Raw genomic sequence first — 11,640 nt, 5'->3', positions numbered from 1 at the left:
GTTAACCGAAAGAGAGTTAATTGATTCTCTCTGTCTCGTCTTAGATAACTAAATAGAAAATGATTATATAATTACCGACGTTTGTGAAATTGGCCCTTAGAGGCGCTTTTATTGATAAAAGAAGGTTCAGAATACGAGCCAATGACTGTTTTCTTTTTTTTTTTACAAACTTTTGCGTGACTCATAGCGTTGTCGCGACCAAAGCACAAAACTAATAATCGGAAGTAATTGGTGTCAGGACCGTAACGATTGTAATCTTGAAGTAAAATTCGTTTAAATAGTCGCGCTTCTAAGATCTCGCTAAAGTGCCGGAAACCATCCTTCTTGACTATCCTTTACGATATCATCGCAAAGTGCAGTATCGATCTCGCGTCGCCCGACACCGAACGGGCAAAACTATCGACACTCCATTAAATTTAAGCACCGCGACGTCCCTTCTCCTATTTCCGATCGCCGCGATATTCACGGCTCGACGTCGGCGGCTTAGGACCGCCATAAATACATCCGGATGGACCGAAGGGTCGCGAGTTATTTTCATAGCCGCGGCACGTTACGGTCGTCGTTGGCAATGATACGCGACGAAACGCGCGATTCGGAATCGACGCCGTGAATCACTGAGAAAGAACTTCCAGGCTACCGAGAGATTCCGAGAGGATCATCGCAAACACGTTATTCCGGATTTCGAAGCGATTTCAGAAGAAAAGGGATCTAATTCGGAAAATTCGAAAGCTGATCCGTTCAAAGTTTACGGGGAGAAGACCAAGTAAAAAAAATTCGGGCCCCTTTTATTATGCGTAGCCGTTGCCGTGTGTCACAGACAACTCTCCGCGCGCCTAGCAACGCCGATCGCGGGATCGCCGCATCTCGCTTGAATTGGGCGGCAGGCCAGGCTAAGAACCATTGCGAAAATTGCAAAATGGTACAGGACTTTTCAAGATTCAAGACTCAGATCTAATCTCTATCCGTAAATAAGAGGTGAGACGGTATTACATAACACCCTGTATAAATGGTGCTCTTTTTCCACCGCGCGTACCTTTTACCCAGCGGTCAACGGAAGCGTAGAAACGTCATTCCTCGCGCCGAGACCTATATATGTATATATATATAAAATTCAAGTAGCAAGATGATATTTTGACTCACCAACTCGTGGAGAGTCTTGAGATCGTTCGTGACGATCTGCGGCTGCGGCCCGTATATGAGGCAGGGTTCCTCCTCGTACTCGTCATCGCTCTCCTCGTTGCCGGCGCCGTTCGCCGCTTTGTTCTCGGCGGCGATCTCGCGGTCGATCTGCCTCTCCATCTGCACGAGCAACGGCGCGAGCATGCCGAACTTGGCGCCGCGACGCGCCACCTCCAGCAGGCACAGTATCACGTGCCGCTCGTTCTTACGCATTATCAGATCCTCGGTCTCGAAGAGCAGGCATTCGATGATGCCGAGGCTGTTGCGGCACCAATCGATGAAGTTAGAGACGTTGTCGCGGGCGAAGAAGGTGCCGGCCTTGGCGTTCGGCAGGTAGGGCACGTCGCCCACCTGGCTCATCGGCAGCGCCAGGGAAGTTATCGAGCGTGTCATCGGCATCTTGCGGGCCTGACGCCGGGCCACGTAGTCCGTCGCATATTTCCGCACGTTGTTCGCATGCTGAAAGCAGAAAGAAATCACTCTACAACGTCTGGCGCGGTGACAGAGATGTAACAGTGGCGAGATTGGCAGGAAGACGAATCGCGCGCGCGTTTTTATCAATTTCAGTGGCTACGAGAATACACTTTTATTAAATTTTTATAAATATATTTTCCCCTCGCTCTCTCTCCCTTAAAGTTATTATTTATCGAATCACGGGTATACGCCTTCTAGTATCATAATGTGACTCAAGGCGTCCTGGATTACGATTCACAATACACGCAATGTAAAATGTGTGCCACGCGTGCATCAATGTTTCACGACGCTTGTAACGAATGTCGATATTTTATTTCTGTCGCCCGGGGTGTATGCGCGTAAAACGCGATATTTCATTTCACGCTATTCAACACTTTCTCGTACACACACACACACACACACGCCGCCTTCTCTTACATCGCGCGTATATACACACACACACGTTATTCAGATGCGAGACTTGACGCGGCATCAGAATCCTGGATTTACCGCGGAGCATTGAAATGGCAGATGGCACCTGATGACCGTCATCCCCCGAGAAAAAAGGCCTTAATGCAATATCACGTTATTGATTTAGATGAGTGCGCCGCTAAAGAGAGATTCGGGACGCGCACGCCCTTGTACGTCAACGGGGAACGACGATGACAGGAGAGCAGTCCGGTCGCAATATATGAATTAAACAACAGAGCTTTAAAATGGGTATTCCATTTCCTTTTTCATTTCTACAAGAGGCTGATAAACTATTTTTAAGAACGTTACAAATTCTACATACGAGTCGTCGATATTTAATGTCGAAAGAGAGTTAAACAATATCAAAGTAGGAGGAGAAAGATTGGTAACCGACTCCTCGCTTCCATTTTCGTCGGAACGCTCCGCTTTTATTGCCTCCAATTTGACTACAATCAGCACATACATCACCGGCGATAGTGTTATTTCATCCCTTTAATCTCTTTCCGTTTGCTCAGCGCTCGTTTTCCGCCGAACATCTGCTCAAACGACCGTGTCAGCTAACCGGGTGCTCGTTTTAATGACAGTTCGTTGAACCTCCACGCTGCTCAAACAGAGTTGACGCGAGAGATGACTCGTCGAGAGGTATTTGGGTTACGTTGGAAAAAGAAGCGACCGCGCGCAGCACGACCTGGAACAGTCAGCCGGCTAGAAAGTCCCCGGACTTGTTTAAACAAAATCGTATTTCGTCCGTGCAAACACTGCAAACATCGCGCCTCGCGCGCAGCGTGCGTCCGCTCACGTGCGACGCGTCGAGTTTCGATGTCACGTTCAACACGGCTAAGCCCCCCTGTTACCAATGACTCTTTTTCGGCAGCCACCTCTTATCAAATTATTACATAATTTGTAAAAACTGTACGATTATCTCAATCACTAACCGAGTCGAAATTTGGGCCCTATGTTGAACCTTCAATTCTATTATATGTATAGTAGGATCTAAGACAGTAAAAGCGGTCGAACTGCAAGTACAAAATTTACATTAAAGTAGGTTCTTTTAAGTACGAGCTAAAGTAAATTTGTAGAATTAAAGATTCGAGGGAGGAGTAAAAAATATGTCATCAAATTGAAATTTTATCATACATTTTACTAGTAATTTTTTAATTTTAGTACACATTTTACTAGTAAAATGTATGGTAAAATTTCAAAAAAATTCTGATAAAATTCACCAAAACGCCTTGTCGTCCCACGATCACATGATTTATGGGAATTAGTAAGTGTTATTTGGTCTTGCTGGGGCGTTATAAAAATTCTAAAAAGATAAAATAAGATAAAATAAGATAATGAGATAAAGTAATGCTGGGCATTAGTAGGCATTGATGTACATGGTCAGCGGTTTACCCCTCGGTAAATTTTTATAGTCGGGTCATCGACTTTATTCTTTTGCAATCAACAGCTATCAAGTAACCGCGTTAAGGCCTGTGTCCACGGTGCTAGAACTTGGACCAAGTTTATAAACTATAATAAGAATATTCTTCAAGTCGCCAGCAATAATTAGCAACTTCAGTATTTTCTTGACCATGTCTGGCATTTTTAATAATACAGAAATGCCTCAGTGGTCGAATTGGTAAGACGCCCACCTAGAGTGTAGGGAAGTCCAGGTTCAAACCCTGGCTGAGGTAATGTTTTTCGCAATAAATTTTCTGTATTATTAAAAATTCCAGACATGGTCAAGAAAATACTGAACAAGTTTATAAAGTTCGCAGATCGTTGCGTCGGAACGGCGGGTATTTTAATTTTCACGCGTCTTTAACGCCAGATCGAGATCGAGCCTTCCGCGAAAGAGCCGCGGTTGAAAGACAAGATCGCGAGGTGCATTCTGCGCGGACACGTTTTAGGGAACCCCGCGAGAAAACGTAATTCTCGTCTGCACGTGGACGCCATAAGGTCGCGCGGAGCTTGTTTACGCGCGCGCTCCTCGACGCACACTCGTAAATATCATATCTAACGGCATCCGGTTGTTTCGTCGACTTGTCTCTCGATACCCCCCGAGGGATAATATAGAGATTAGACGAGTCCGCCAAGAGGCAGTTACGACTGAACGCGAACGACGATAATGACAATTCAACGGCCGGGTCGTTTTGTCGAGGACTCTTAAATGACGGCGAGAATGTTTATCAGTTACGAAGACGTACGATCAAACTCGGGGAAAAAAGCGGCACGAATGTTTTTTTTCAATAATTAATGCGTATTCGAAAAGCGAAAGGGTTGAAGTCACAGCTTTTAAAAATCTTGAGGACGAGAGAAACCACCCCAAGGCAAGAGAAGTCGTTCTATCTTACATCAGTAAAGTCCCCTATTATAAGATAGGATCCTAATAAGAGATAGCGGGGTTTCTACTACATTAATAGGCATCGACTGCCGGTTCCACTATGAATTTATTACTCTTGAAGTGAAATCTGTTGAATAAAAAATTCAATGTTAGATTGTGTAATGGTTGCGAAAAGACATTTGTGATTGAATTTGGATGTTGAAGACCTGCTATCTCATATTAGACACCTACCTCATCCGGGGCCTTTATCTATCTGTCTTCATCGTATAATTACGGGCTGGAAAAATGGACTGAAAGAACAGGAGATTCATAAAGAAAGGTTGATTGCCAATTAAAGTAGCGGCGGTATTTAATTAACATTAAACACTCTGATTTTTGAAAACGGAGCCGTCCTGTTTACCCTCTTCGTGTACTGGACACTGAAAAACGATGCTTTTCAGCTTCGATCGTCATTGATATGCGTATTACACGTTTACCTCGAGTGTCATTATCAATACTCTTTGTACCATCCGATCGCAATCCTATCTCAAGCCTTTCGATACCGCGTTGAGCATCACTGGCGAGAGGAAGAGCCCGCGCTTGTAAAAGACGAGAAGTGGCGCATATGGTAATACGGTCGGCAGATGAAGCGACGGCAGGATGTCACATTACGTGGCCCCCTGACCCCCCTCGGTATCGCCGTCGCCACGGACCAATATGCCTAATGAAAATGGCTGCTGCACATTCTATGTTTGTAAATTGGAGCGGCTGTGCGAGGCGTTTCATTGCGCTCGAGGGGGAACGCGTACGAGTTAAGCGCGACGTTTGCGCGCGGCGTGGAAGGAAACCAATGAGACGTAACCAACGAGAGCGCAAGTAACCATTACTCATAACCCCGTAACTTAATTTAGTCTCCGGGGCCAGGCTTACGCCGATAAACCGTTGCGGAAATTTATGGCTGTTCACGGAGCTGCGAAATGAAGCGGCGAACGCGCTGTCGAAGCACAGCACGGTCTAATCTAATTGAAATTATTAAATCTACCGCGCTACACGCGTCGTGATAGCGAAACTGTTGATCATTACGCGAATAATTACGCGTAAAATTGCACGCTGTAAAATTATTAAGGATCGCGAATCAATTAAGATTACGACCAATTACTACCTTCGGTATCAATTACTGATAAATCGAGATTCAAAAATGATTAGTAATAATATCCTTCTAACGCAGGGCTGGAAAATCCAGGGGGTGGCAAAAGCCATGGTAAATTCCAGTTTTTTACCGTCCAGGACTTTATCGAATGGAACAAATTGGCAAAAATAATGAAAATAACTAACACTTAATTAAAATATATTTATATTAATATTAGTCATTTTTATCGTCATTATGAGAAAAGATGTTTGTTTCAAATACAAAATTATAGACATTAATCACTATTTTAAAAAGAAACCAATATACCTAATGAGTTCTTTAATTTAAAAAATGTTTTATTAAAATTAATACATATTTGCAAAACGAGAACCTCGGAGATACTAAATTTTATATTAATTTTTAGTTTATGCGGGAAACAATACTTTTTTGCTTCCTAAAAGTTTTCTACTTATCTTATCGTTTTTAATAGAGAAGACCAACTCTTGCCGGTTTTTACCACTGGCACGGACTTAATCCAAAAAATGTGTAATTTTGCCAACCCTGTTCCAACGTTTTAAGAGACGAGGGAATTTTCGATGTTAACGTTTGCCAATTAAACGTGTACTCAACGGGCATATATAATTACACAGGAACTAACGGTGTTGCAAATTCTAGAGGACAATCGCATTGCCGAGTGGATTGCGCGCGCAAACAATTTAGATTCCCAAGTGAAGTTAATTGCTTTTCAGCCGGGGACATTTCTGTGACAAAATTCTTTGCTCGGCGAAGAGATACCCCGCTAGGATCGTTCGCGATCCTGTCGTTCCTGCCACGCCGGAGGTTAATAAACCTCGACCGTTCGTACTCCCAACAGTAAGACCTCGCCCCGGCACAAAAGCGCCGTGAATCACCGTGTGTTCCACACGCGCGCCGTAAGACGCCTTCCAAAGCGTCGCACGCGCGAACAAGTATGTAAAATCGTGCGAACGTGCTCTCGCGGGTCTTTATGTGGCTGCCAACGACACGTCGCGAGCTATTGTACTCCCCCAGGAAGTGATTCGCGTGTCGCCGTTAAGGTCAGAAACGATAGATCGACGATAAAATGTCTCGCGATGAATATTCACGATTTCGTGAAAACGAACACGTCTCGCGATCAAGTCCTTTCGTAAAAAAACGTAGTCTCGATTTATTTGCGGACATCTTTAGCGGGCGACAACGCGATGGACATTATCGGCATTCGCAACAATGGCCTATCGCAGGAACTCCATTACAAGACAAGACATGTCTCCCTTCTCGAGTGGTCGCCCTAAAATACTTAATAGACACTTAATGTCGATTAACCGATGACCGATAGCGAGGGAGACGTATCTACCATCTCGATGAATTATCCCGTTATCAGCACGTGATAAATTATCTAGCAGTTATTCCGAAGGCTAAGCGATCAGTTTCATTCTCAATTATATTACTTTAAGAAAAAAAGTATATGAAATATATATTCGACATATTTATATATCAAAAAGTCGAATTAGGGCAAGGTGACCAAATGCGCGATCAACAATTTAACGAGTCGCAAATAAGCGACATAAAAACACGTCGATACCTTTTACGATACCAATATAGCGTGAAGATGTAAATATGTAAAAGAGCAAAATTGACGTGAATTACTTTAAAATGTCGCTTATTAGCGACGCATCAAATTGTTGATCCGCATTTGGTATCTGATCCGAATTTGGTCACGTTACCCTATCTTTTATAAAATTTGTCACGCGATTCCGGAAAATTGTTCCCTGCACATAAATACACGTCGTCGTAAATATTTATTTGTATTAAAGTTGTTTGCATTATATTTTTATTGAATAAGTATTAGCGCTATCCAATCAAGAATTAGGTAATTTAATTATTTAAATATATTTTGTTAGAAAAAAAATGTATTGTCTTCACAAAAGTAATGATATCATCAAATTGCGACAATTAAAATTTTTTATATTAAAATGTTATATATCCAAACAATCGAGCCTAAGATTTTACTGAAAGAATAAAGGAGACAATAATATTGATGAGACAAATTTTTAATACTTATTCAATAAAAATGTAATGCAAACGAATTTAATACAAATGAATATTTTATTAAAAGATCGCCCTTTCTAATTTAATTGTGGGATACATGTCGATCCTGATTCATGACATTGTTGTTTATTTAAAAAAACTTGCTATTAATTCACTTTGCTCTATCGGCACCTTCCGCTCCCTCGAAAAGAAACGTTTCGCCGCCTATGAAGCGAAGCTACACCGAAAAGGTGCAATGAACCTTTTGAGACCGCGAGCAGCGTCTCTTACGTCTCCACGGACGTCGGCATTGGCATTAAAATGCGCCGGGAACTATAAAGGCGATCTCCGAAGGTCCTAGACCGCCCGTCGCGTCTCGCAACTGTCGGCGGCGAGAGAGACGCGTCGTGGCGCCCGCTCGATTTTTCGTCGGCTATTTCCGTCCGCTGTTTTTACGACGCATCCCTTGCACCGCGTCTCGGGGGCACGCGGGGCTGCCGGGATAGGGGGAGCGCGGCGTATATTTAGGCACGAGGTTGAAAAAGACCACCCCCGTGCACTCATCTCCAGTTCCGAGGGATTATGAAAAAACAGCATCCGGTCGCTGGATCCGTTTTCTCCGGTTCCGCGGCTGAGACAAAAGGGGAGTCGTCGGCGCGTCTCCGGCAGTTTCCCCCGCATCGACGTGCATCCCGTGAACCCCGTCCTTTCAACGTGCTCCCGGCGAAATTAAAATATCTCCCGTGTTTCGGTGTTACTTTGCGGGAAACGCGAAATGCCCCGTCATTAACTTTCCAATCTCCGCGGGGATTTATCACGTGATTCGTTACTCGGTTGTAATTTCAGCATTCATTAACTTGTTCCATCATTCGTATCGTATTTTACATTTTACACGTTATTATTGTACATCTATCGTATCGCACACTTTGTTAATTATTCTGTAAACCTGATATCGGCGAGACTAATAATTTCGAGACCAAAGTACGTGCTCTCTACCGTAAGCTTACGTAAGCCTGCGCGAAAGGTCCCTCATGCTACCGACGTTCCCGAGCACAGACAGACTAGATAAAGGACTAGGAGCGCTCAATAGAGATGCTAATGGAAGACGGCAGGAAACGCTCTTGACCTCGCGTGTGTATTACGCTTCCTCGGTGCGAAATGCGCAGAAACGTACGCACCAGCCTGCGACGCGCTCCGTTTTACGACCGAGCCTCCGAAAAAGGATAATCAGTTTACAAGGACGCGTAAACCAATACCTGCGGTCATTTAACACGCGCGCGGTTATCCTTCGCGGCGCACGGGAGATAATGCGGGATTCACCTTCGTCCCACAGACGTGTGAAAACAGATTGTCACTTACTTACTTTGCGTTCACGCGGATTGAAGTTTGCCGTCCTACTTCTCGCGCAATTAACAATTCCATTCTGGATATGGTCTCAGAAGTCGCGCGCTTTCTCTTAAAAATATATGTCGCGCCGGACTCGCCCGGGGGACAGGAGTAACAATTGACTTCCACGTTGATTAGTCCGCGATTACAAACTGGCGAAAATTCGTTCGCGGGAATCTGTTCGCGCGGAAAATAGAAAGAAGGGGCATTTGAATTGGCTCGAAAATCGATCCGATTCCACGCTTTTCTACATCTCGCACCGTCGCAGACCGGCGCCGATCGTCATTCCATTTACGCCATAATTCTACGGCGGAATCGAGTTTCATCAGCTTTCCACTCGATTTCAATTAACTGCAAGAAATTTCAAGGTCGCCGACCTCGATTCCGCTTCCTCTTCTAATACCTTCGTGTACTCACGTTATGATCACGTTGCGCGTGTAAATTCCCTCCTCCCCCCCCCCCTCCGTGATCTCGGTCATTTCGAATCTGAATTTTTCATCATCTCGTTTGCGGTTAACCGTTTTCATATTGGATTTTTATAACGAATGCTGCTAAATAATTTCTTTGATCTCAGAGTGGCTGCAAATATATTTAACTTTCCATACAAAGTTACACCTTTGCGCAATTGAAGTTTCATTAAAATCTTTCAGTGCTTACCGAAGACTCGAAGAATTTTAATTGTCTTTTACGAGATACAGAACGTATCTTCATAACAGGAAGGATTACTACATATGATCGATCGCGCGTACGACACAAAATTGCCGATCGGATTTGCATTCATTCCTAGCGCGATCGATAACGCCAACTCATTGGAGGGAAATCACCGTTTGCATTTAACAGGGCTTTAGATAAGACTGATAGATACGCCGATAAACTCGGTTAACGAGCGGCTCGTCGCCGAGAGGTAACCCGCTCTGCCACGCGCGTCAGAAAAGTCGACGGACAATCGTCTCGTCGGGAAAGCCGGGCTCGTAACTCTCCCATTAATTGGCTCATTAATGCGTCCAGCTTCCTCGGATCCCCGGGATCGACCCCGATCGCGCGCGATCTCGACTTAACGCGTTTGACCATCGATCCGGTTAGCCTATTAATTTATCCAAGTAATCGCCTATTAAACCTTGGCACCGTCGTTTCAAAATCGTGTCGCGTTTCGTCACGAGAATATGCGATGCGACTTTCCTACACAGTTGAAAAAATTGTGTTAAATTTAACAGATATTACACGTCCCAAACGTTCCATACAAATTTTTGTGTTAATTTAACATAATATGGATATGTTCAATGATCGCACTAATACTCTGTTAATATTTTAACACAAAATAAATGCAAATCTTAAAATAATTTGGAATCAATTTTCTGTAAAATTAACATATTTTTAATGACGAAATGAATTTAAAGAATGTAATTATTACATTTTACAGATGTAATAAGGCAAACGACCGTTCAAAATCACTCTCACTTATGTTATACAGAATAAAATCAACATTTTATTCCGTAAATTTTAACAGTTAAATTTTGTTACTAATAATATCGAATATATGTATTGCGTCAGATTAAAAATAAGTATATATTGTGTTGTTTTAACATTTCTTTTCAGTTATTTTAATAATTTGATTTTTTAAATCAATTAACACAAGAACAATATGTTAAATTAACACAAAAATGTGTTAAACATTTAACACCAAAATTTTAACCGGCATTTTTTTTAACAAGAAAAATTTTCCAACTGTGTATAGCAAATTCGGCAGCTTACACTCTGGAGAAAAAGACAGCAATCCATTTTGGGGCCCACAATTAGTAATCGAATTATTTGGATTGTTCTATCCAAATAATGCATAAATAAACGTAACATCCCTTTCTAAAAATGAGATGTTACCAGCGCAAATGTCGTTTATATCGAATAGTGGAGGCCTCTTTTCCGCGATGCTAATTGGTTTTCTCGAAGCGCGGTGTGATTCACTTCTCTTTTAAATTCGCGTCATGTTTCAGTTCGCATGTGAATTTTGACAGTTGTGCAAAAATATACTTAGAGAAAGTTAGAGACTAAACAAAAAGTTAAAGAAAATGAAGTTAAAGTTAAATATCTAATTGAGTGAAGAAGAATGAAAGAAATTCTCATTCTTCTAATGAGATACAACGATAACTAATCTTCTTTTTAAAAAGGTATGTAAGACGTTTCATTATTAATGCTGTTTCGTGATGCTGATTTTCTCGCTTGGCTTTGTACTGCGAGTAGCTGTCAGTGCGAAAATCGTGTAATATGTATTTTGACAGAGTGTCAACGTCAGATTAGATTCATAGAACGTTTCCTTCACATGAAAAAAATCTTAATGTGTAAAGAAGATCATGAATAAATATAAATTAAAATCAAATAGCGCGTGAAATGCTATTTCCAATAAAGTATTTAATATCGATTTATATTATTATTAAAGTGAATAATTCGATAATTTTTGTCTATAATAAATGAAGATTTGCAATTTAGTAATATACATTTGTATACACCAACTATTGAGGTAAAATCTCTGATCTTGTAATTAGAATTAAACAACGATTTTTTCGAAACATTTTCTTGAACATTTGATTGAACAGAATTAATCGTTAATTTAATCAATACCAATAAGTCCGCAGAATGATACGCAAATCGTAGTAACAGTCACGGAACAAAGTAATGT

General features: G+C 42.2%; 1 protein-coding gene across 1 annotated transcript in view; it reads right to left on the bottom strand.

The window, feature by feature from the left end:
- Positions 1-11,640, bottom strand: part of LOC105559440 (GAS2-like protein 1) — an 88,105-nt gene that overhangs the window by 49,351 nt on the left and 27,114 nt on the right. Inside the window, exon 3 of the mRNA XM_012007716.1 lies at positions 1,141-1,638. Coding sequence (XP_011863106.1) covers positions 1,141-1,638 — 498 coding nt within the window. The remainder of the gene's footprint in view (positions 1-1,140; positions 1,639-11,640) is intronic.

The sequence above is a fragment of the Vollenhovia emeryi genome, unplaced genomic scaffold, assembly GCF_000949405.1.
Source record: "Vollenhovia emeryi isolate VEMERY1.0 unplaced genomic scaffold, V.emery_V1.0 DF939271.1, whole genome shotgun sequence".
Taxonomy (NCBI): domain Eukaryota; kingdom Metazoa; phylum Arthropoda; class Insecta; order Hymenoptera; family Formicidae; genus Vollenhovia; species Vollenhovia emeryi.
The sequence above is the reverse complement of the archived record's forward strand: the minus strand, read 5'-3'. Positions and strand labels throughout refer to the sequence as shown.